Raw genomic sequence first — 26,460 nt, 5'->3', positions numbered from 1 at the left:
TTTTACGATTTTTCGATATCATTCATCTGTATTATTTGAAAAACACGTTTTTTCTCCTCGTTTGATGAACGTGAAACATTAATCATTTCGTACAGGGTCTCGATCTCGATCGATTAAGGGTGGAGTAATAGTTGATTAAATTTGGTTGACTAAGGAGAGGCATAGCACATGGAAATGAGTCGGTGGCATTGAAGGATGGGATCTGAAATGTGAAGGATTATTTAAAAGTTGGGTAAGAAGGGGAGACAAATGTGTACGACTTTGATACTCCCCATGCAATTTCAGTCTCATTTACAAGGCTATGTTTACCAAAATTATGTTCATATCACTAATTGCCCATATGCTTTGCGTTCTAATGCGCCCATGTGTTTTGGCTTATAAATTTGTTGACAAAATGAGTTCTTTTTTTCACCCATTTTCCTTCTTTTTTAAAACATTCTTTTGTTTCCATGTGTCGAGTTTGATCTTAGGTCAAGATTTGTAGCGGTTTAGTCAACGGGACTTTTTTCAATTGTTTGGTTCGAAGAATATAGATTTGAAAAAAAAAGAATAGATTATTTGTTTGTAAAGGGAAGAACCACTATACTCGTGGATAATGGAATTGGTAAGTATTCTAGAGTTGATGTAACAAGTATGTTACGTATTACTATCAGTCTCACGATTTTAAAATACGTATGTTATGAAAAGGTTTACACACCTTTAATTTTCTAGTGGGGCCTAAAATTGTGATCTTAGATTTCAGTTCTTTCGAGAGTGGTGCACATAGAATCCACTTGCTTTCATAGGCATTGACCCATAACTTAATACATTATTGACTGTGGAGACCTCAATCTAGCCCAAAACAAGTCAATCAAGCAGAAATCGTCGAGAAGATCGAAGGTGACCGAAGCCAACCAAATTGCTCTCGAGTTGCACGTGTTTGTCACCCATGTCATCCAAACGCACACATACGCCACCAACTAAACTATCGAGACCCAACATTAAATTACTTAAACTTACTTACATTACCCGAAAAAAAAAACACACAATAATTGGACATTACATTGTTTCAACCAGAAGAACCAGAAGATTGTCAAACTTTTGACTTTTTAGTCAAAACATATATATATGTGATCGATTGAGTTATGTTTAGATGAACGAAAATCCCGATAAGAAGAAATATTAATGTAATGAGAATCGAAATGGAGTAAATTTGATTAAGAGAGAGAAATTGCAATATACATGGTGGGTGGTAGATAGATAAATAGAATGTTGTAGAAAGCATCAACTATAGTTCTTGGAATTATAGCTGAAGCTGATGATCTTGAATATGGATATCAATCCCATCAAACTTGTAGCCCAAGAGGAGAGGTGTCCAAGCCTTTGGTTTCAATGCCATCCTTAACTTCAATGGCTTCCTTCTTGTAAATATACCTACTTGACACCCAAACAAACACTCCCAAATTCACCGTAGATATCACCAAAAGAAACCCATAGTAGTAATCCAAATGAGACTCATTCAAGTTGTTCCCAATCCAGCTCTTCCCCCCGTTTTCTCCCGTGATTTTATCGACCACCGTGACCAGAAAACTATTGAGGAAGTTCCCGACTCCGATCCCACTTGTGAAGAATGTAGTTCCAAGGCTTTGCATGTGTTCCGGGGATTGGTCGTAGAAGAACTCGAGCAGCCCGATTGCGTTGAAAACGTCCGCAATTCCAAGGAGGATGTATTGTGGCAATAGCCAGAGGATGCTCATGGGGACTACTTGTTTAGGATGCACAATGTGGTTGGTTTGGATTACGTGCATTCTTCGAACCTCGACCGCGTACGCAATTGCAATGGCTATGATTTGGATGACGAAACCGATGCCTAGTCTTTGGAGTAGAGTGATTCCTCTAGTGTTTCCGGTTTTTCGACGCATGAACGGGACGAAATAGTGATCGTATATCGGGACCGAGATGAGCATGGAGAGTGTGACGAAGCTGCCAAGTGAGGCGGCTGGGATTTGGAAGCCATGAGAAAGAGTTCGGTTTAAGGTGGTGCCTTGTTTGACAAAGAGGGTGTTGATTTGAGCCCAAATGGTGCTTGGGACAAGGGTGGCTAACCAGATTATGATCATGCCTAACACCTGCTTGGTCCCTTCCACTTGAGTCACCGTACATTTTCGACTCGACGAATTTGTGTCATCTTTGATTGCAGCTCTGTCCAAAAATCTACAACCAAATCAAAGCACAAAATTAGCAAAACAATCGTAGATAAAAGATTTAAACATCTTATATATTGGTCAATAATATATATCTTAATCAATTGATGATTGTCAAATTGGTTAAACCTATCGTCCAACGTGTTTCGTTTTTAGTGATGCGAATATTGGAGTGTTGGGCATGGCATTATGGAAAGGGAAAAGAGTTGGGTGTCATTGAATGTGGAGGCTTTGTGCGCCCACCATGATGGTGCGCACTTAGTGAAGGTTGGAAAAATTGAAACGGGTGGTTTGTGTGTGTGGGGCGGCCGAAGGGGCTGAGGATGACTCGCTGTGTTGCTTTCTTACACAAACCCCACTTGGGGTATGTGAATGCGACCATTCCCAAAGCAAAACATCTTTCCTAATTGAAAATCTAAATTCGATACTTGATGACTCCAACATTCTTCTATAACATGATTACCTTACTTATCCTACAACTTTAATAGCAAAGGATTCGATTATGTTTTAGTATCTTTTCAAATTTAGATTCAGTATCTAACAGTCCCCGACATTCCCTACATACCAGATTCATCATCTGGGAGCTTGCTTTTGTCTAGACTAAACTCCTCTACGTGGAAGTATATTTAGGTCTGATTCTGGACGATTATAACTTGACGACTACGTCTTTGAGACTCGTACTGTTTTTATTCGTTATTCAAGTATTTGGGTATTTTATTGGCATATATAAGCTATGTTCGAGCCACTAATATCTTTATTTTCGAATAATTTTAAAGAAAAGTATTTTATTTATTTATAAAGATTGAAATTTTATTTCTTAATTTTTTTAATTATTAGGAATTTATCATATGGTCTAGACTACGTCCCCAAAGGGACCCCTCTAACTATCGATGTAGAATAACCCAACAATCTCTTTCTCTCTCGTATTTAATTATTTTTAAAAAATTAGACTATTCTCCTACTTACCACCATTAAATTTTTTTAAATATATATATATATATACCTGAAAATGGGAGTATGCTCGACCTGCCTTCTTCCTCCGGCGGCGGCGGCGGCGTTACGGGAGTAAGTGTGCAATTCCAGCTCATAAAGCTCAGCGGAGGTTGGGGGAAGCTGGAGGTTCCGGTTGCGAAAGGCGGTGATGGGGACCTGAATGAAGTCCGTAGCCAGGGTGCGAGATTTGGTAACCTTGTGCCTGTAAAGGGGAGTTCCGAAGTAGAAGATGAGGAGAGAAAAGAGAAGGCCGACGGTGGGAATCCCATAGCCGAGGCCCCACCCAAGGTTGTCTTGGATGTAGACAAGGCCGAGTGTGGCAAAGAGAGCGCCCAAGAATGAGCTGAACGTCCACCAATTGAAGAATGATACTTTCATCTGCTTCTCCACTGGATTGAAGTCGTCGAATTGGTCCGCGCCAAAGGTAGAGATGTTCGGTTTCGTGCCTCCCGACCCGACCGCTATGGTGTACAGAGATATGTAGAAGAAGGCTACTTGTGATGCTGTGGCTTTGCTGCATATCCCATTCTTGCACCTTGGTTTTAAGCTCTTTACTGACACTGCCATTGTTACAAACACCATTCCCTGTTGTTCCTTCCCGCGTTAAATCACTACTCAATCCAAAAGCTTATCCTAATAATATTCCCGACTATATTTGACCAGTTATTTATAGCAGTCAATCTCTCTAAGTTTTAAAACACTGTCTGTTAAGGAGAGGTTTCCACACTAATGTTCTGTTTCCTCTCCAACAATCGATTGAGCTTATTATTCTATTATGTATTACTTTTTTTGGGTGTCAAAGGAATGATCATTCATGGCTCCGCTTCAATAATACAGTTTCGTATTGAATCTCTTACTTGGAAATTAGAGTTTTGAGGTTTACCATGACGTAGATGAGAGATGAGATGGTGAAAGTCCAAAAGCGGCCAAGAAAAGAATCAGCAATGTAAGCGCCAAAGATGGGAGTAAGCCATACGCATCCTGACCAGTTATTGACATTTCTAACCGACGAGACAGTGTCTTCGTGAAGTTGAGTTGTTAAATAATTCACCAAATTCGAAGCTATACCATAAAACGCCATCCTTTCAAACGCTTCGTATCCTAAAAACAAGAACAATTCTCACTTCAATTCCTTAAAAAAAAAAAAAAAAACTCCGAAAAATAAACACTTTTAAACCGAATCCTCAAAATTCCGCATCAATCAGAAAAAGAGAAAGATGGTATTACTACGAGTAAGGTAGTTTTCAAATAAAATCAATAGCCAAATTTAGATTGATCGATCTATTGTGTGTAAGACGCACGTACCTACGAGAAAAGCACAAGCTTTCCATTTGCCAGTGTTGGAGGCAAGAACAGGGTGGCCACGAAGATCGACAGTGCCATCTTGGGTGAGGTCCTTGGTCTCCATTAAAGAAGGCAAGCAATAAGAATGAAGGAGTTGAAGGTGGTGAAGGATATGTGTGTATAATAATGCCTATAAATAAGGTGGGAAGAGCATAATAATAAACGACTTCATGGCTTTACTTACACGTATTAAGTAGTTGAAAACCAAGTGTATTATTATTATTATTATTATTATTATTATTATTATTATTATTATTATTATTAATATTAGTGGTGTAGTTTGGTTCATGGAGAGTTGGAATCTTATGGACCCCTTTCCAAAATGTTGACTCAAAAATGGGTGGGTCTAAATTCAACCCACTTTTATTTTATCTCCGTATGAACCGTGATGGAGACCGCATATAAACTTAGCTCCCGCATATATTATCCACTTTAACATGTTACGTATGATTATCAGCCTCACAGTTTTAAAATATGTTTACGAGAGAGATTTTCACACCCTAATAAAAAAGGTTTTGTTCACTCTCTATCTAATGTCGGATCTCACAATCCATCGTACTTGAAATCCTAGCGTTCTTTTTCAAAATTCAAAGCCATGAGAAATTATGACTAATGGGCATAAGTATTGTTGTATTGTATTTAACCATCAAACTCGAGCACTCGAATGGTAGGTTTTGGATGAGTTCTTTCTCAAAACGTCTTGAAGGTAGATTTTTTTTTTTTTTTTTTTTTTTTTTTTNAGTGAGTCGGGTTTGAAGCCTACTTGCATGTGACTAAATCAAAAGAGGGGAACAAAAAGATATGCAACTTTTAGGGCAAAATTTCTTTTTGTTACTGGTTGTTAGTCAACGTTCCGCTGATAAAATATTGCAAAAGTGTCATCATAGAGTGTAACAGTCCAATTCCACTACCAACAGATATTGTCATATTTAACTTTTTTTCTTTTGGGCTTTCACACGTTTATAAAGAATGATTTGCTCCCCTTCCTAACTGATGTGAGATCTCACAATCCACTCCCTTCAGGGTCCAACGTCTTTGCCGGCACTCGTTCTTCTCTCTCATCGACATGCGATCTCATAATCCACTCCTTTTAGGACCCAACGTCCTCGCTGACACCTCCAATATCAAATCCATAAAGATGGTAAAAACAGTAAGAACAAATTTTGCCACGGGCCCTCCCATGTGAATAGGTTGATGCTACTCATTTGTGAACAATGAATGCATGCCAGCCACTCTCCCACATTTTGACTATACATAGAGTAGCTAACTCACCCCTTTTTCACTTCTCTTTTTCCCTATTTTTTTCAATTTTCACACTTCATAAGAACAAAATTTAGTTGATGGCTACTCACCCCAATGTTCACTTAGAAATTGAGATTGATACGGCTCGTAAAGATTCATGCGACTTTATAATTTTAAAACGAATAACTATTTTTTTAAAAAAATTGTTAATCGACTCGAGAATACTACAAAATTATAGATCTAAAACCCAACCATAGAGTTAGTAGACTTAGTCACTCGTTTAAGGCAAAATAGAGACATACTACAAGCTTGTAGCGTTGAAAAAGGTGGAAAACTCTATTGAAGGCATTATTATGATATAGCATCATGCAAGTGTCATATCAGTGCGTGACAACGCAAAACTCTCCCATCAGCTACTGATCATTGGACTCTTGATCTTAAAATGGCAACAAAAAAAAAAAAAAAAAAAAAAAAAAAAAAAANGAGGCAGCGCCTCTCCGTATCCCTTGCCGCCCACTCTCCGCCGTCTCCTCCGTCACGTCCACATGTCATCCGAGGCAGATTCTTCCACCTCTCCCAAACACTTTTATATTACTCTAAATATCACATATTCTTGAACATTGTATTATTTATTACGATGTATCATATTTTGTATAATAAAAATTATTCATTCAAAAACTCTTTAAAACAAATCTTTTTCAAAAAAAAAAAAATGATTATTGGAGTGACTCGTGACTAGAACGCTTGCTTAGATTAAGTCTGAAAGAATGATTATTCGATACCATAAATTTTTCGTTCATCATTGTAAAATTTTTTTTCTACTCTAACGATAAAGTTTTGAATTAGTTTACGGGATTTGAATGATTCTTTTAATATTATAAAACAAGTCGAGGTTAGAAAAGATATAAGAACAATATGTTCGAGAATGGATAGGGAGGCCCATAAGACGTTAGAAAAGCCAATAATTTGGGTTGCATGCGAGCGAGGGAAGGCAAGTAATTGGTAGGAATGGCAACAAATTGAAGGACCCTCCATCAATAGTCACCATATGGCTATGTGTAAATGGTCCAAAAAGGTGTATATTTATCATAACTTGATCATGTCTTGAAAGCAACATCGAGCCCCCTCTCAACATAGCTTTGATACCAAATTATCTACTTGCCCCCACATACCCTAAGATTCTCTCAACCTTGTAGAATCAAGGGGACAAACTTATTTATTATTCCCTCATTTGTCTATTAGGGTTTTGGTGGGTTTCGAATAATTCGTTGTTGCAATCTATGATCCACGCACCACCGTTGCAAAGGAGTGGCTGCTGAGACTCACTGCTTCATAACGTTAGAGAAGTTGTCATGAGAGGTATGTCAGTCACAAACGTCGACAGTGGTCTAGCTAAACCAACTCACGGTCTGATTAAGCATCCTTAAGCTAATTCAAGGAGAATTCCCAGTATTTTGGTTATCTTTCCGTGGGTTCTTATCGGATCTTGGTTTAATTGATAGAAAGAGGCTTTCGCACCCTTATAAAGAATGTTTCGTTCCCCTCTCCAACCGATGTGGGACCTTACAATAAGATAATGTCACGTGTCATCGTATCGTTATTCCATTTTCAATACTCGATTGAAAAAGTACAAAAGTTTTGGAATATAGATCGAGTTTTGGAATATAGATCGAATGGTATGAGATGAATGAAGGAAGGAAATTAATGGATCCAGCCAATCTCCGTACAAAATTGGGTTAGGATTGGATCAATTATGTTAAGAGGCATGCATAGCGACTTGACAATGCCAAATGACTGCTCTACCAGGGAAAGAATCTTCCCATCTCACCCCAACTTTTGTCTTTTAACAACCTATTTTTGCCCAAAGAAGAAATTTTGGCAACAATATTCATTTGATACCGACTCAACTGATATGCGACATGTTTAACCCCCGAGCTATGAAGGTACGAGCTTTTCTACTCGAGAAAAATTCAGAAAAGAGAAGATGGTAGGGTTTTTCCAGAGATTTTTTTGTCGAGCATCCTTTATGGAAGTTCCCTCAACACGTTTTTCTCGGTAGATCAAGGAAGAATCAAAACTACGGTTTAATGTTTTTACTTAGATTTTGGCATTTAAGAATGTCGATAATTCTTGTATAAGTGTTGTGGTAGCAAATGATAAGCGTGCATGGCTAGAAATGTGACACAGGCCAAACTATAAACAAGCATTGATATAATGTATGACCTTGCCATGCCCTCCATGGTCTTCTTGCTAGACAATAGGAACATCGCATAGCCTTTCACGTTAATTCAACGAGCAACATTCCTTAAAGAGTGTAGAAACTTCTTCCTAGTAGACGCGTTTTAAAACCGTAAGACTGTTAATGGTGAGCTTAGGCTGTTATGTCACTGATAAAATCATGGGTTAATCTTTAAAGCCTCGACTTTTTTTTGAGTTTAAGGGAAGATAATTCTTGTGGGTTTGTAGGAGGGAGAGTTACATGGGGCATATTTTAGCTTTCATTCAAGGCGGCGGCAGCATCTTTATACAACATAAACCATGCCCACTTCAAGAAGAGACACTGGTGGCACCTTAAGTGCAACATCTGCGCCTCTGCAATTCCTTCTCAGAAAGTTGTAGCCATAGTTAATAGCCAGCCTCTTCAACACGGACGATCCTTGCTTTGCCCGCACGTGCGAATGCCCGAGAATGAACGCCGTCCCAGATTGCTGTGCTGCTACAAGGTCTTCTAGCTCTTCATGCAGCAAGGCTTCTGTTTCAGCTTGTGAGTCACCTTCAAAATCATCATCATCTATAGCAAACCTGACTCTTCGTTCTTCTCCCATTGGCTCCATTTCGATCACATCACCAATGCTATCGACAGTTCGGAACCCGACCGATACACTTCCAGGTTGCACAGTTTCTTCATAAGCAGTTGCATCTGCAAATGCTATGGTTCCAATCACAGCCAGTCGACACTCGCCCGTTGAGTCATTTGAATGGGATGCATCGTCCTCGCTGCAAGAGTTGCCTCTTTGCTTTCTGTACCAATCATAGCGGATGAAGTCTGCCAGTTTCTTGACCAATTCAGATTCAAATGAGTCCACATCCTGGTGAACATCACGGTAGCCATATCGAACAATGCACCTGTACGACCTATGTGTAGCTGGGCCTACTCTTCCGACGAGATATCGCTCAGCTGGAGGTACAAAGGGAACCGGTACCGACTTTATACATACAAAGACAAGAATGCGATGAAATGCCGGGAGGTTGGTGACAAACCGGGAGAAGTTGGCAGGGATGCCTGAGGTAAGATCAGTGAAGACTAATCCAATGCCCGGGACACGAGCAATCCCAAGGCTCGGCCCCAATGCTAGTAACCATTCTAATGAAACCTTGTTGTGAAGATCAAATTCATACTTCTTGATGGTGGCAAAGTGCCATACAAACATAATGGTCATGAGGAAGAGAGCTAAAAGAATGGGGAGCCAAGCGCCCTCCCTGAACTTGGTGAGTGAAGCTGAGAAGTAAAGCAATTCAACAGATCCAAAGAAGATCAAGAAGGAGAGAGCCAAAAGTGGAGATTTGTTCCAACAGAGAACAATCACCAAAGATGTAAGACATGTTGTCACTAACATCACAGTCATTACAGCCAGACCTGCAAATCAAAAATAAGTGGCTAACTGCAATCAGATCTTTATGGTTTAAACCATACTTTTTAAACGTTTGAGGCAAACGGAGGTCGAACAGAGTAAGACTCTGCCTCAAGAGATGGGGCAGACAACTCAGAACGGGAAGTATGTGAATAAGAACTGTTGAGGACTGTTGGGAGGGAATTCCACATTGACTAATTTAAGGAATGATCGTGGGTTTTATAAGTAAGGAATACATCACCATCGGTATGAGGCCTCAAAGCCATGAGAGATTATGCTCAAAGTGGACAATATCATACCTTTGTGGAGGTCGTGGTGTCTAACATGGTATTAGAGTCATGCTCTTAACTTAGCCATGTCAATAGAATTCTCAAATGTCGAACAAAGAATTGTGAGCCTCGAAGGTGTAGTCAAAAGTGACTAAAGTGTCGAACAAAGGGTGTACTTTGTTCAAAAGATCCAGAGAAGGAGTTGAGCCTCGATTAAGGGGAGGTTGTTCGAGGGCTCCATAGGCCTTAGGGGAGGCTCTATGTTGTACTTTGTTCGAGGAGAGGATTGTTGAGGATTGTTGGGTGGCCTTTTAGGGAAGCCCAAAGCAAAGTCACGAGAGCTTGTGCTCAAATTGGACAATATCATACTATTGTGGAGGTTCGTGGTTTCTAATAAGAACGTCGAGAACAGAATGTTTGTTTCCAAGTTGGCAAAAATGTAGCATTTGAAAAGTACATTGCAACCGACTCACCTGAAGCATTTCCGAGATGTTTTATGTCTCTAAATCCGATGGTAACAGCGACACAGAGAATCATAAGAATCCAGTTGATCTCTGGAATGTAGATTTGGCCATGGATCTTATCAGAGGTATGAACGACCTTCACTCTAGGGAAGCAACCAAGGGACTGGCTCTGGTTAATAATGGAGAATGTTCCACTAATGATTGCTTGGCTTCCCACAACCGAAGCAAGTATAGCAATTGTAAGCACTGGCCACCTCACACTCTCTGTTTCCACACAAACATTATGGTGTTGAAGAACTGTAATTTATACATCTCAAATGAGAGTCGTGAAGAATTTCGATCGGTGATTCGTACCTGGAACGGAAACATAGAAGCCAATGTTTTTGGTGGTATGGTGATGTTGTGATAAGTAAGCAGCTTGGCCCATGTATGCCAATATAAGCGCTGGATACACCAGAAAAGTGAAAGCAATCTGAAGCAGGGCGAGGGCGAGGCGAGACAGGACGAAGCAGCATTGTCAGTCTATTTGTTTATGAAAAGGGAAGTTACAACTTAAAGACCATTGAAAACTGAATCACCTGTATTGCAGTGTATGAGAAGTGACCAAGATCAGCAAACATTGCTTCTGAGCCTGCAATTCAATCAAGTATTCGATAAGCCCACATAGATCTTCAGAATTCGATCTCGAAATATCGTAGCTATTGAGTTATAACTGAAAGTTTCTACATGAAATAGAGAACAGCCGAAACGGGAGTGAAAGAATACCTGTTATGCACAACAATATACCCCCCAACGACATCCAACCGCTCTTCCTCGTTTTCTCCAAAAACTTGAACATGTAATATGGTGAAAGAGCTCGATAAACATGTGGATTCCAGTGTATAATATTGTATATGCCAAGGGTACTGATGCAGAGTAGCCAAGTCAATACAATGGGAGCAAAGACGAAGCCGACTCGATGTGTCCCATAGTGTTGAAGTGCAAATAGACAAACCAAGATAAAGCAAGTGATTGGAACCACTGCATCTGCAGGAAGGTAACTTCTTGATGTTAACTATAAGAACATATAGATAAGAACTAATGGAATGATAAACCAAATCTTCCATCAAAATTTTAAAACCAAATCTTCGACCTTAAAGAGAAAGTATACACTTTAACAACGAGTTCTAGAAGCTCGGATCTCTACCGCTCATTCGAATAGAACACCTGAAGCCTAAAGCTCTATAATCTAGAGAAGTTAATAGATATTAGAAGCTACACAGCCTAGCTGATTCTTTGCTCCATGTTACACAAAACATCATTTGAGAATCAAGCCTCTCAAATTAACAATTCATACTAATCTTAAACATAAACAAGTTCCTCAATTAGTAATTAAGTTCACTTTGAGAAGGAAAAACTGAAAATTTTAATGGCTCCCCGACATCAACTGAGGATGAAAAGAGAGCAGGACAAGAACCAATGAAAACAGGAAGTTGACTGTGTTTTTGGGTCCCTCCTTGTACCTCAGTCCAAAGAACACTAAAAGAACTCACTGGAACCTTCTGTCTTATCATCAGTTAGAAAAGAAGCACAGTTTTTTATTGGATACAGCTAACTCATTTCCATTGTCTCTCCAAAATCTGCTCTCTATTATTAAAACTAGACAAAAATTTCAGAAAGTATCTCAAAAATTTGACAAAGATATCAGTCAATTTGATTTCCCAAGTTCCTTTCTAGGCTATCTCTTCTTAAACTGCTTGTATTACACTTTTAACCACTGTAAACTTAGTTTCAACTTAGAAACTTGTAGATCTTCTGTTATTGTTCCATTTTTTGTTGAAATTTATCAACACCCAATTGTTCTTAATGAGAATTAAACTAAGAGTTCTGATGATAATTGATGTTTTATCTACTAACCAACGGATAACTCAAGAGAAAACTAATAGAGATGTTCAAAGTCAAGGTGCTTACACTGATGGTGTGCCTTGGTCATGGATAACTCAAGTCCAGAAACTGCTGAAAAGACTGCACAAAAGAACAAAAAAACATTATTATAAACTACTTGAAGGGACAAGAGAAAATGGAAGAAGAAGAAGAACTGTACCAGAAATGGCANAATGATTGCTTGGCTTCCCACAACCGAAGCAAGTATAGCAATTGTAAGCACTGGCCACCTCACACTCTCTGTTTCCACACAAACATTATGGTGTTGAAGAACTGTAATTTATACATCTCAAATGAGAGTCGTGAAGAATTTCGATCGGTGATTCGTACCTGGAACGGAAACATAGAAGCCAATGTTTTTGGTGGTATGGTGATGTTGTGATAAGTAAGCAGCTTGGCCCATGTATGCCAATATAAGCGCTGGATACACCAGAAAAGTGAAAGCAATCTGAAGCAGGGCGAGGGCGAGGCGAGACAGGACGAAGCAGCATTGTCAGTCTATTTGTTTATGAAAAGGGAAGTTACAACTTAAAGACCATTGAAAACTGAATCACCTGTATTGCAGTGTATGAGAAGTGACCAAGATCAGCAAACATTGCTTCTGAGCCTGCAATTCAATCAAGTATTCGATAAGCCCACATAGATCTTCAGAATTCGATCTCGAAATATCGTAGCTATTGAGTTATAACTGAAAGTTTCTACATGAAATAGAGAACAGCCGAAACGGGAGTGAAAGAATACCTGTTATGCACAACAATATACCCCCCAACGACATCCAACCGCTCTTCCTCGTTTTCTCCAAAAACTTGAACATGTAATATGGTGAAAGAGCTCGATAAACATGTGGATTCCAGTGTATAATATTGTATATGCCAAGGGTACTGATGCAGAGTAGCCAAGTCAATACAATGGGAGCAAAGACGAAGCCGACTCGATGTGTCCCATAGTGTTGAAGTGCAAATAGACAAACCAAGATAAAGCAAGTGATTGGAACCACTGCATCTGCAGGAAGGTAACTTCTTGATGTTAACTATAAGAACATATAGATAAGAACTAATGGAATGATAAACCAAATCTTCCATCAAAATTTTAAAACCAAATCTTCGACCTTAAAGAGAAAGTATACACTTTAACAACGAGTTCTAGAAGCTCGGATCTCTACCGCTCATTCGAATAGAACACCTGAAGCCTAAAGCTCTATAATCTAGAGAAGTTAATAGATATTAGAAGCTACACAGCCTAGCTGATTCTTTGCTCCATGTTACACAAAACATCATTTGAGAATCAAGCCTCTCAAATTAACAATTCATACTAATCTTAAACATAAACAAGTTCCTCAATTAGTAATTAAGTTCACTTTGAGAAGGAAAAACTGAAAATTTTAATGGCTCCCCGACATCAACTGAGGATGAAAAGAGAGCAGGACAAGAACCAATGAAAACAGGAAGTTGACTGTGTTTTTGGGTCCCTCCTTGTACCTCAGTCCAAAGAACACTAAAAGAACTCACTGGAACCTTCTGTCTTATCATCAGTTAGAAAAGAAGCACAGTTTTTTATTGGATACAGCTAACTCATTTCCATTGTCTCTCCAAAATCTGCTCTCTATTATTAAAACTAGACAAAAATTTCAGAAAGTATCTCAAAAATTTGACAAAGATATCAGTCAATTTGATTTCCCAAGTTCCTTTCTAGGCTATCTCTTCTTAAACTGCTTGTATTACACTTTTAACCACTGTAAACTTAGTTTCAACTTAGAAACTTGTAGATCTTCTGTTATTGTTCCATTTTTTGTTGAAATTTATCAACACCCAATTGTTCTTAATGAGAATTAAACTAAGAGTTCTGATGATAATTGATGTTTTATCTACTAACCAACGGATAACTCAAGAGAAAACTAATAGAGATGTTCAAAGTCAAGGTGCTTACACTGATGGTGTGCCTTGGTCATGGATAACTCAAGTCCAGAAACTGCTGAAAAGACTGCACAAAAGAACAAAAAAACATTATTATAAACTACTTGAAGGGACAAGAGAAAATGGAAGAAGAAGAAGAACTGTACCAGAAATGGCAGGAGTGAGGAGCCCATCTCCAATAACCATACAAGTTCCTAGAAGAACAAGAATCAACAAGGCAGTGTGAAGAGCTCTGTGCTTCTCCAGCAACAATTTAACCTTAGATTGCTTCTTATTCTCCGGTGGATGTTCTAGCAAGTAAGTGGAAAGAGCTTCATCTGCAACTTGTTTGTTGGGGAGAAGGCTTACTTTGGCATGTCTGCAAATTAATGAGTATAGAGCAAAAGTTCCACCTGCAATGGCGATTTCATAACAATTCATCATCTGGGTTTTGATGCTTTTTTGATTTCTTAACCATATGCTTCTTTCTTTCTTTTACCTTCACCATTGTCATCAGCTCTAAGAACCACAAAGACATACTTGAAAAGGGGAACTATAGTGAGAGTCCAGAAGACAAATGAAAGAACACCATAGATTTCTTCATTAGTATCTGAATGTTGGATGTCTTCTGCAAAAGTGCTTCTGTAAACGTAGAGGGGAGAGATGCTTAAATCGCCATAGACGACACCAAGGCTTTGATAGGCCAATACAAGAACCGTTTTCCAAGAATCCTTCTGAAAGAAACCCAAAATTACAGGCGAATCAACTTCTGGGTGTTCTTAGAATGAAGAAATATGGAGAAGTTGAAGCTTAGAGATTCGATTGAACACAAACCTTTGAAGTATCCCAACACTTCCCATGCTCAAGATCCATAGCTTCTTTATCTCGATCTTCAAGCTAAATCCTATAGATCACAAAACCCTCATATGTATTCCCCTGAAAATGGAGAAAAATGAGAGAAGAGAAGATAACTCACTCACTTTTGAGTAAACCCACTTGAAATCTGTATCAAACCGCCATTAAAACGGAAAACAGAGGAGAAATAGAGGGATTTGTTAGACAGAAAATCGGAGTTCGAGGATATTATAATGAGCTCATAAATGCAGAATGGAGATCATGGGGACCCTCATCATTACAATCCCCATATGACAAGATTCTTGGAGCTATTCTCTTTCCAGTTGGTAAAACAGGAGAAACAAAACAGAAACTAGTAAATAAGAAGAAGAAGAAGAAGGGGGGGGAGCAAAACTCACTGTTAGGCCTCTGTTCTAACAAGCTCTGTTTCAATGGCGTCTGAAATTCCTGTTCACAAGAAAGAAACTGAAACGAAGGAAATCAGAAACGGGAGAATGAAAAAGAAAGAAGATCACGTGAGCTGATGACAGTTACAAAACAGTCCCACACAAACGAAGCGTCCACGAAGACGGTCGATTGATGGACACTGGAGTGGACCATTTCCTCTCTCTCTCTCTGTCTTTAACAGAAGATATTAAGGCCTACCCATCAAAAGATTGTGCAAAATTGGCGTAATAAGCAAATCAAAAGGGAATAATGAATCTGGATGAACTTGATTTTGAACATTTTTCTTAAAAGGAGCAATGTTTTTTTGGATTTGTTTTTCTTGGATTTGGGTAAAAAGCAAAGGCATGTGACTCATAATGGGGTTGCTTTCCAAAAGACATGATGGCCGAACATGCCCTTTATTACTCCAAACCAAAGCTTATCATATTTCCAGCTTTTTCAATGCCCTTTTTCAGAGCTGTTGAAAGTTTCCAGTGTTCCGCCATTTTTAAGCTTCATTTCCTACACCCACTTCGTCTTTTGTTCTAAAACTCTCTGGTTTTTATGTTTTTACTAAAAAAAACATAAAAACCAGAGAAGAGCTTGTGGGGATTGGGTTGTTCTTCAATGGCGATGGGGCTGATGGTCGGCCATAACGTTTTCTGGGGTTGAGATTTTGAAAGCATTGGGATTGGAGAAGGCCTTGGAAATGGAAATTGTGAAGATCCATAAGCTTTCTAATTTGAATTGATAAATTGTTGATAACTTTTAATCCTCCAGCTTAAAAAAATTGCATATATGCTCTCCCCATTCTAAATTTATTTTTAATTATTATATGTTCTCCACGTCCATTTCTTCTATCCCATCCATAAAAATTTTAAATATTAATGGATTCTTTAGATTAGTTCAACAAATATAATTTTATTATTAATTTTTTAAATAATTATATTTTTTTTTTTTTTTTATCTTTCATTCCAAAAAATAATTTTTATCTATTTCCAATCCAATTATAAATCTTAATTAAATATTTGACTATAAATAAATACATATTTTACTATTTATCATTTTATTTTTATTAAAAATAAAAAATATTTATTCAAATTTTAATGTGTAAATTCAGTTTTAAAATTCGATCAAATAGGAGCTAAATTTAAATTTCAAAATTTAAGAGTATAGTTTATCGTAAATTAAGTTCACGTTGAGTTAATTCAAAAACGATTTTAACCCAATGAGTCACGTTCGAGGGGAATGAAGAATATGATTAGGTGTATAATAATAAAGTATATTAGAGGAGGAATTTATGGATCAAATTACGATAAAAAAAAAAAAAGAACCAAATCGACAAGAACAAACATGTGATAATATAATACATGACCTCGAATATTGCCCTTTCAACACGTCTCTCGTGCACTTTCTTTATTCAAGAATATGTTTTATTTTATGAAAAAATATATATTAATATAATATGTTTTGATTGTTGATTGAAAAATTAAATATTAAAAGGAAGGGAGCACCGGCCGACGTCTCAAATTTGTTGCCAAACAAAGATAATATATCGCTCTTCTGATTCATTCATGTATCCCTCATTTCAATTTAGTCTTTCTTAGTCGTCTCCGTGTTTAGCTATAGACAATTGTGAACAAGCTTTATCTCAACCATTGGAACTGCATTCTACCGGTGAGCGACTTTTTTTGTTGAATGACTTTAGATAGGTTATATATAAATGCATACACACTTATATTATGCTATTGAAAATTGATAAGCGCCTACAATGCTGGAATTTGCAAAGTTAGAGGTCCTTCTAGAATCCTTGCAAAACGTTCACAGAGAAAGCTAACTTAACGGATTGANTAAAGAACCGGAAAAATCTCCAAACAAACCCAACATAACATGTTGGAGCTGTGGGGGAAAAGGACACTTTCGAACAGATTGTACAAAACTGAAGAAGAAGCAGAATCATAAATCTAAAGATGATGATGATTCNAACGTTTTAATCCTTAGTGTGGACAGCTCAGCTAATTCCTGGATTTTGGATTCAGGTGCATCGTTCCATTCGTCTCCAAGTAAGGAATTGTTTCGAAATTTCAAATCAGGAAATTTCGGGAAGGTGTATCTTGCCGACAACAAAACCTTGGAGATTGAAGGGAAGGGAGATGTGTTGATAAGCGCCAACAATACTAGATTTTTGCAAAGCTAGAGGCCCTTCTAGAATCCTTGCAAAACGTTCACAGAGAAAGCTAACTTAACGGATTGATTCCAACCAAGAGCTGGTTAGAAGATGAATGACTCTTAGATCGAACTTGGAATCTATGATGGTCACTCTTAGATACCAAGACAATTCACTCCAGAATTAGCTTGATCAAAACTAATTCAATGAATCGGTTTAAACATCAAACCTAAAGCAAGNACAATTCATCATAAACATGAATATTACATGCCTTTACAAGCCCAAAAGTTAACCCTAACATAATAAGGTTCAGCCACCAACTACAAATCACTCATAAATGCTATTAAATACAAATCGAAGAAAAGAAGACATTCAAGATTTGTCAACTACCAATGGAAACTCTTCTAATCACTTTCCAATATCAGCCACTCCATTATTTTCTTGATTTGATTCTTGAATCTTCTTTGTATTGCTTCTTGTAATTGCTCGTTCGGGTACATGGAAGTGATCAGTTGTTGGATTCATATAAAAAATAGTTAATGATTTCATATATAGGAGCAGCTCGACTCGAATGACTAGATACCAATTTTCATCGGTTGGAGTAGAACCCACCAAAGTTAGTTAGTAGGTTAATTGGCCACCATATCACAAATATAAGGTCCCTCGTATACATTTGTTCGTGTGTCGTCGTATTGTTTTGCTTCCATATGGTCAAATTATATAGATGGATTAAATTAAAAAATATATTTAGTATTTAAATATGCTTATTATGAACCAATCATGTTTTTTTTTTTAATGAAATGCCACCTCTTTTGATTATGACCTTTGATTTTGTTCCCTCATCAAGATTTCTTTTTATAAATTTTTGTCTAACCCTCTTTCAAATTTAATTCACTCGAATAAAAGAGAGATACATGAATGAACTGATATCACATTCGAATGAAAGTGATACTCATAATATAAAATTATAGTTGAAAGGTTTGAAATCTTTGATAGTTACTATTAATACCAACTAAATATACATTTTTTTTCGAGTAACTCAACATGATCATGTTGCAGGAGAAATAGAAGAATGTTGAACCATTAGGCGTCAATTTTAATTCTAAATTATTATTTAAATTTTAAACACGAAGCATTATCAAATTATAAGTAATATTCGACTAAATGTGAAGTCTAAAAAAGAAGAAAGATGAGTAATTAATTTTATATATTGGGAAATGGATGGTACTAACAGTGACGTTTACGTTTGTAGCATGAATCAATTCACTATATTTAAAGTGTGACATTGATGGGTAATGAAATTATTTATTTATTTATTTATTTATTTGGGCGTTGTTATTATGACCAAGCATTATACATGATTATTAAAAGTTGCTATCTACACAGACACACTCTACACCTTCCTTTCTATGACTCAATTATAGAAACTCTGAAACAAAACATGTGAATGAAGATAAAACTGGTACTCGTATGGAAAATCTTTATAAAGAGCGTTGAATTTTACTTCACACCTAACAATACAGGTGGGCCCAAGGCTAGGATAGCCATTGAAAGGTGGGGGAAAGTTTGTACATTTTGTTTTAATGACATATTTACTCGCATCTTCTTTTAAACATTTTTTTTAAAAAAAATTCAAATACGTAACTTAGAACGACTTTAAAAAGTTATTTTAAGTGAAATTCATATTATTTTTAGAATTTTCAAAACCGCTTTATTTTGTACCTTTTCAAAACTCGTCGCAAACCATATTATTCTCGTGTCGGGATGTTATAAAAATTTTCAAAAAAGTAATTTATATATATTAGAAGAGGATGAAAGATAGAGATAAGTGTTCGTAGCGTCTTGTCACGCTAAAAATATAAGTTATTTGTTGTGGAAGAAAAAAAATGCTAAATTTTATGTGTGAAAAATTATTGGTTGGTTGAAGTTGATCGATAAATAATGGACCAAGGTCCCAATGGGCCATGAATATGCCTCTTATGTGTGATGTAAAGAATTCGGCCCATTACGAACGTGGGATCTAACATTTTTAGGAGAGTAGACGTTTAGTTCGAGGTTTTGATTTATTGATCGGATAGAAAAAAATTTAGCCGTTAAAAAGACATACGAAATCTTAGCTTCGCTGACTTTCTGAGGTATAACCTTCGTCACCACATTAGTGACTTAGCTCTTGCACTCAGCACGGAAGATTGGTATGAAAGAAACATAGATTTTCTGTTTTATTATCTTTTAAAAGGTATATCATAATTATTTGATTAAAAATATGAATAGTAATTTATTTATATATTTACAAATAAAAGTAATTAATAATTACAATAATTTGTAATTCAATTTATTAATGATATTAAGACTAATTAAACCGTATAAATAACACATAATGAAACCTAAAAAAAAACATATACTATTAAAACAAGTCAATATTTCTTATGAATATATCAAATTAATGAAAAGAAGAAGAAGAGATAGAGAAAATACGAACATTATTTGGAGTCTGAAAATGGAAGCTTTTTTCAGTGGCCAACACCAGGACTTGGAACATCACCATACATTCTATAAGGATCATTGTCCTTTGATTCATCATCCAACGACGACCCATCATCCATTTCTTCATGTTTATGAGCTCGGGCGAGCGCCATGGCATGGCACGGTGGATGGCGAGCGGAGATGCAAAGAAAGAAGACGATGAGGGCAGGAAGGAGAAGGTGTGTGATTTTGATCATGTTGATGAGCTTGAGACGACCCATTTGGAGGGGGTTGATGGTAAAGTGGTTTTATAGAGGAGCATCATGATGAAGCATGAGGAGGGTGTAGTTATTAGGATCTGAAAAGGTTAGGGTTCTTGTGGGTCATTCATTCCATTTCATCATCAATATGTTTGTTTCTTTTTTGTAAAGTGAATCAAACGTTTCAAATTTATCGATAAGAAATCAGTTTCTTTTGACCGATGCAAATTGATCAACAAGCTAAAGACAGACCTAAACTGATCGATAAGCTAGAAACTGATCTAAGTTAAGCAATAATAAGTCAACGGTTAATCTAAGTTGATCAACAAGTCAAAGGCCGATCATCCAAAGAAGACTAACAATTTTAAGGGTCGATCATCTAAGAAGATCAACAAAAATAAAAATAAAAATAAAAATCAAATAATTTGAGTTTATCATCTAATTATAATAATCATTTGAATTTGATAATTTGTAAATACAACTAGTTGATTAAGTTAAAAAGACTTGTAACGGAGGACTAATCTCGTAATTTAACGTGTTTTTAACCAATATTGAGACAATAATTATATGATTGGACAAGGAAAGATCAATTTTTTAAATAATAAATATTTTATCAAATAAACTAGTGCTTCAGTTAACAAATTTATTCTTCTTATTTATGTTCACATTAATAATATTTATTTTATTAATATTTTTGTTGATTCGTTGATTTCTATAAATATAATACTGATGTTGAATTTATTTATTTATTATACGACCGTCCGTGATTTTGAACTTCAAACCTTTTGGCCGGTGGTAAAAAATACATTTGAAGATTAATTTTTTTTATTAATACTCTTAAATTTTTTAAAAAAATTTAAAAACACGTTTAAAATTGTTAAATACTTAAAAAATACGAGTATCGTTAGTATATGGACAGAACTTTCAAAAATAAAATTATCACCGTTAAATTAAAAAATAAAATTAAAAAATTTTAGAAATACTTGGTGTTAATATTATTTTAAAATAAAAAATTCTAAATATATTAATAAAAGAAATTTAAATTAAAAAATATTTTTAAATATTATTAAAAATTTAAGATATGCTTAAAATAAAATACTGGTAAGGATATTTTTGAATTTTATTTTTAAATTTAAGAATATTATCAAAATTTATAATTTTTTTTTCTTTTGAAAAGATATAAATTTATAATTTTTTTATTATTATTATTATTATTATTTATTAATTTAGAGTGTTTTAAAAAAATTGATTCCTCAACCTCAGCCATTAAAAAGAGGGATTCCCTCTCACTTTGGCACAAACAGACAGAACAAAAAGAAGAAATAATTGAAAGTAGAAAAGAAAATTCCCAGAAAATAGAAACGTGAGGAACATGATTAGCTTAATTTAACAGGAAAAGCTACAACATACTATCATCTTATCCGTAATCTTATTTTCCTTGTAGAAATTTCCACTACTTTACACTTGTCCATGATTAACGATTCATAAAGGGGCAAAATTACAGATTTTCGCCGGAAAATTATCGAGGTAAAGGATTTGATGCCATTTTCTAATGTGGGGTCAACAAGAATCTTCTACTTACTTCAATTTCTTGCAGAAGCAGAGCACCCCAGCAAGGAACTGACCCAATTTTTAATTTAATCAAAGGGATAAAGTCGATAGATCGATGATAATATTCCTCGCCCTTTAAAGTCTCTCTCAGTTCCCCTTTGAAGGAGATCGGATTATCCAGTAATGGCAAAGCGGATAAGCTCTGGATCAGTGTTTTTACTGATTTTGTCACTCACGGCGGCGTCTGCGGCGGTTGCGGAGAGAGGAGTGTCACTGTTGAATGGCTATGATAAATCGATTTTCAAGTCTTCATTTCATCGGATTTTTGATACCTCCAAGTACGGCATATTGCAGCTTCAAAATGGCTTGGCTCGAACGCCTCAGATGGGGTATCCATATTTCTGATTTTTCTGAGTCTCTTATGGTTTCTTCTATCCTTTGAACATCTGGGTTATAGTTTTCTTCAAATTTTGAATCATGGAAATAGCTTAGAGGTGATTTAGGGTTCCATACTTTACAATTTCTGGACGATCGGGGATATCAAGTTTTGTTTTCTGGCTTTGCCTAGCATTTTATGTTCTTAATATTGTGTTTATGTATCCTTTCAGATGGAATAGCTGGAACTTTTTTGCCTGTGATATTGATGAAAGTCTTATCAAGGAAACTGGTACCTTCTTTCTTTCAAATCCTTGTGCCTTATGTGTTCTCACGGCTGAATCTCTAGCTCTAATGTTCATCACCCTTGTGCCTCATGTGTTCTTAACTACCTATATTCTGGTAGAAATGAGGCTGAGAATAGTTCTCTCTGAGTTATTTCACTAATTTTTCCCTTCTTAAAACTTGTTTGTTTATCCAATTTACTCGAGAAGTTTGTAACTTATGTCGATTCATCGGAATATTGTGCATACAAGCTGCAGCAAATCGAGTTTTTGAACCTCATTGAAGTCATTGTTTCTCTGAAAAATGTGACTTCTCTGTTGGGAGTTTCATACTTGAAGATCATCATTTGAAATATTTGAGAATTGTGTTAGTTGTTCCTCAATAATAATGGGTTTTCCCTAATTTGGACATTGGTTTTGTCAGCGGATGCACTCGTTTCGTCGGGTCTGGCTGATTTAGGTTACGTGTACGTCAATATAGGTATATTTCCAGCACGTTTAAGTGCCAACTTTTCTTTATGTTTTGTTTTATTTTTGAACTTACTGTCTTTTTCAAATAAATGCAGATGATTGCTGGTCTGCTCTAAAGAGAGATTCAAAGGTTGTTTAAATTCTATTTCGTGCGAGAAATTGATTTGACTGTCCAAAGTTCGACGATTGTTTTAACAAAAAACGTTGGATTGTGTTGTAATTCTCTACTTTAATGTTTTTCCTACTCCGCCTGTGAACTTTCTCGAGTCCCATTGTGTAAATTAATCTTGTATGAACACGAAGTGACAAACTATTCAAACTCATTGATGCAGAATCAATTGGTTCCTGATCCCAAGGCTTTCCCATCAGGAATTAAAGCTGTTGCTGATTATGTACATAGTAAAGGCTTGAAGCTTGGAATCTATTCTGATGCTGGGTAGGAAGAAATGTCAACTCAACTTCTAAAGCTTAAGAGTTAAATGTTATCTCTCTCTTTTGCTCCTCATATATTCCATTATAGAAAGTACGTGCTGGTGATGCTTGTTTTGATTCGCTCACACTTGACAGTATTTTTACCTGCCAAGTTCGACCAGGGTCGCTTTACCATGAAAATGACGATGCCGAGTTGTTTGCTTCTTGGGTGAGTTTGTAATCTAACTTTTGATATTGGAACAATGTATTCAATACGTTCCTTAGGAAGCCGTATCTATAGTCTACATATACGAGTTTGCTTAGTGATTCTTGGGGAAGTTGAAAAAAAAGTCGAGTAACGACATTGGTGAAATGAGTTCAAGACCAGGGTCGCTATCTACCTACGATATGAAAATCCTACCAGTTTTCTAGTGACGACCGAATGTAGGGAGATTACCAAAGGTGTGCATACATTGTCTAGACACTCATGGATATCGAACATCTGCATATATGTGTTTTGAGATTCACTTTCTTTGGCCCCATTGATCCTCAATCTGTAAAGAACTATGGCAATGGCTTGTGGTTCTTCAAAATTTTTAAAGGCTCGTTGTAGTCCCAGCCCGTCCTATTCGAGGGCTGGACATCTTTTCTCCCTCCAACACGGATTTTGATAGTCCAATTTGACCTTATTGGTATGTACTTCCTCAAAGCAGAAAATGTAGATTATTGATCGACGTCGAGGAACTTTTTTTGATGAACAAACATTCATATGTTTTGGACTTCTAAGTTTTCCATAGTATTCTACTATCAGTTCAGTACTTAAGTTCATTTTATTCCATCTGATTTTGTATCTTGTTTTACTAGGGGGTTGATTATTTGAAGTATGATAACTGCTACAATCTGGGAATTAAACCGATAGAGCGGTTTGCACCTTATTATACTCATTGCTTTATTTGATTGTAAATTGAAGCTTCTTACTGATTTGAAGTTAACTTTCGACTTCCAGATACCCACCTATGCGTGATGCATTAAACGCAACTGGGCGTAGTATTTTCTATTCACTTTGTGAATGGTACTCTTGTTCTTCTCGACATCCTTTCCGATTCTTTTTCTTGTATTTGTTATCTTGTTTCTATCATCTATGAATTTATCGTGCTATATTTTTTCTACCGTCAGGGGTGTCGATGATCCAGCATTGTGGGCTGGCAAGGTTGGAAACAGTTGGCGTACAACCGATGACATTAATGATACATGGGCAAGGTCAGGTTCTAGGCCTCTTCGTAAACGTCCCTTCTTTACTGATTCTAATCGTATACAACTTCCCTCGTGTCATTTTCTGTTGGCACCTTCCTTATGTTCATTTTCAGGGGTATTAGTGCTAATTTTGATCTATTATGATGCTGATCGGTATTGTTTTGTGTTTTTCTTTTTGTTCAAGCATGACGACTCTTGCAGATATCAACAATAAGTGGGCGGCGTATGCAGGGCCTGGTGGTTGGAATGGTAGGAAAGTGATATGTCTGAAGGTGTGATTTCTCTGTTTGTTTATGAGGTTTAGTATTCACATGAAGCTTCTATGGACAGATCCAGACATGTTGGAAGTTGGTAATGGAGGCATGACTTATCAGGAATATCGCGCTCATTTTAGCATATGGGCTCTGATGAAGGTTCCTCCATCCCTTTCTCCGTCTATATCATCCCATGTCGTACTTTCTACAGCTCGACATATGCATATTCGTATAGAAATATCAATCGACCGACCTTCCTACAATTATATCTCTATATTGTTTTAGTTCCACATAGATCATAAACTGCCTCCACACCCACATAATCCTTGATTGCAAGTCTACCCGACATCTTAATTTGTTTTACGAACATTGTGTTTGCCTAGCATAAAACAAAGCTGGCCACATTCAAACACGATGTTCGTTCGGTTCTTCGTCCATTTATCTCTCAAAATATTAGCCTTAACGTGCAGTCCCCTCTTTTGATTGGTTGCGACGTTCGAAGCATGACTAAAGAAACTTTCGAAATTCTTAGCAATGAGGAGGTCATTGCAGTAAACCAAGGTAAACCGCATCTTTTTTTTCATGTTTTCTAGGAAACATTTGAATTCATAGCCAAATTTAATAAACAAAAAACAAGTTTTTAAAACGATTTTTTTTCGTTTTCAAAACTTGTTTGGGGTTCGAAAACATCCTTAAAGAAAGAAACGATGCCGTAATTAATAATTACTTATTATATGCAGATCCTCTTGGGGTACAGGGAAGAAAGGTTAAAGTTTTTGGAAAGGATGGATGCCTTCAGGTAATCCAGTTTATGCATTATCTTATAGATTGTATTTGATGAAGAACAATGTCACATTAATATCTGGAATTATCTTTACCTTGCAAACTTGCAATGTTAGCTGGCTGAGTTAGGTGTGAATGTTTCAGAATATAAAGAGTTGTCTTACAGGTTTGGGCAGGTCCTCTATCGGGAAGTCGCTTGACAGTCGTTCTTTGGAATCGATGTTCGGTTGCATCAACGATCACCACGGATTGGAACACACTTGGGCTTAAACCTGGCACTAGAGTCTCCGTAAGAGACTTGTGGCTGGTAAGGGATCTGATCACTTGAGATACTATATGAGATCACGTTCGGACACTCGAGTAGGAATAACACATGATAGAACATCTGAACTGACCTCTAACGAAACCTATCTTAGTAGGACTGTAGGAGAGGAGACTCAATGGTTGGGTCCAATTCAGAGCAATGAGCTCATGCAAACACATAATTTCGCTGAATAATAGCCACCCGCCTTCGCTTACGTCTATTCGCTTTGCAACAGGCTAACTCTTTTTGTGCTAACTCGGTACGATGACTTTTGCAGCACAAAGATGTTGCAGGAGATGCAGTGGCATCGTTTGGAGCAGAAGTCGACCCTCACGACTGCAAAATGTTCATCTTCACGCCTGCAGCCACGTCCCGTGCTGAAATGTAGATTATCGTATCCATCATCAACTGCCTCAAATATAGGAAGGATAGCAAACTCATAAGTTATCCTTCTCCCACGATTCAGGTATAATAATTGGGTTAGCCTCATTCTGATGCATTGCAGCTATTCTGTGCAAGTTGTATGGTTTCTGATGGTTCAGCTTTGTAAAAATACTAAACTATGTCAAATTGGGTACTGAGATGAAATGCAAGGGAAAGGGATTCACTTGTTTGTGTGCTCAATGTTGTTATTTTTCTAGTGCTTCAATATGTTCTCTA

The 26,460-nt window shown here is 36.7% G+C and overlaps 3 protein-coding genes across 5 annotated transcripts; 1 reads left to right on the top strand and 2 right to left on the bottom strand.

Moving 5' to 3' along the window:
* Positions 1–1,165: 1,165 nt before the first annotated feature.
* On the bottom strand, positions 1,166–4,626 carry LOC111804177 (protein NRT1/ PTR FAMILY 5.1-like). Its single transcript, XM_023688898.1, has 4 exons — positions 4,482–4,626; positions 4,060–4,277; positions 3,187–3,761; positions 1,166–2,193 (listed from the first exon to the last, which is right to left on the bottom strand). The coding sequence occupies exons 1-4, from the start codon at positions 4,582–4,584 to the stop codon at positions 1,326–1,328; spliced, it is 1,764 nt and encodes a 587-aa protein (XP_023544666.1). The 5' UTR covers positions 4,585–4,626; the 3' UTR covers positions 1,166–1,325.
* Positions 4,627–8,121: 3,495 nt separating this feature from the next.
* Positions 8,122–15,761, bottom strand: LOC111804168 (potassium transporter 2). Its single transcript, XM_023688885.1, has 12 exons — positions 15,443–15,761; positions 15,196–15,262; positions 14,777–14,878; positions 14,442–14,676; positions 14,110–14,355; positions 13,977–14,030; positions 12,792–13,052; positions 12,605–12,657; positions 12,381–12,498; positions 12,255–12,290; positions 10,137–10,355; positions 8,122–9,399 (listed from the first exon to the last, which is right to left on the bottom strand). Exons 3-12 carry the CDS (start codon positions 14,813–14,815, stop codon positions 8,285–8,287), a joined length of 2,376 nt encoding a protein of 791 aa, XP_023544653.1. The 5' UTR covers positions 14,816–14,878; positions 15,196–15,262; positions 15,443–15,761; the 3' UTR covers positions 8,122–8,284.
* A 5,697-nt stretch (positions 15,762–21,458) lies between these two features.
* LOC111804185 (alpha-galactosidase 3) lies at positions 21,459–26,424 on the top strand. Of its 3 annotated transcripts, none has more exons than XM_023688921.1 (16): positions 21,459–21,640; positions 21,761–22,053; positions 22,273–22,331; positions 22,748–22,804; positions 22,890–22,924; positions 23,127–23,230; positions 23,362–23,434; positions 24,070–24,128; positions 24,212–24,277; positions 24,382–24,465; positions 24,644–24,708; positions 24,790–24,872; positions 25,184–25,274; positions 25,454–25,512; positions 25,663–25,803; positions 26,078–26,424. In XM_023688921.1, the coding sequence occupies exons 2-16, from the start codon at positions 21,848–21,850 to the stop codon at positions 26,186–26,188; spliced, it is 1,293 nt and encodes a 430-aa protein (XP_023544689.1). In that variant the 5' UTR covers positions 21,459–21,640; positions 21,761–21,847; the 3' UTR covers positions 26,189–26,424. The 3 variants fall into 3 exon arrangements, with proteins under 3 accessions (XP_023544689.1, XP_023544675.1, XP_023544683.1); XM_023688907.1 differs by having other exon boundaries at positions 21,711–22,053; XM_023688915.1 differs by lacking the exon at positions 21,459–21,640 and having other exon boundaries at positions 21,650–22,053.
* Positions 26,425–26,460: the final 36 nt, after the last annotated feature.

This window comes from Cucurbita pepo, chromosome LG01 (assembly GCF_002806865.2).
Source record: "Cucurbita pepo subsp. pepo cultivar mu-cu-16 chromosome LG01, ASM280686v2, whole genome shotgun sequence".
NCBI lineage: Eukaryota > Viridiplantae > Streptophyta > Magnoliopsida > Cucurbitales > Cucurbitaceae > Cucurbita > Cucurbita pepo.
This window is presented reverse-complemented; position numbering and strand designations above follow the sequence as displayed.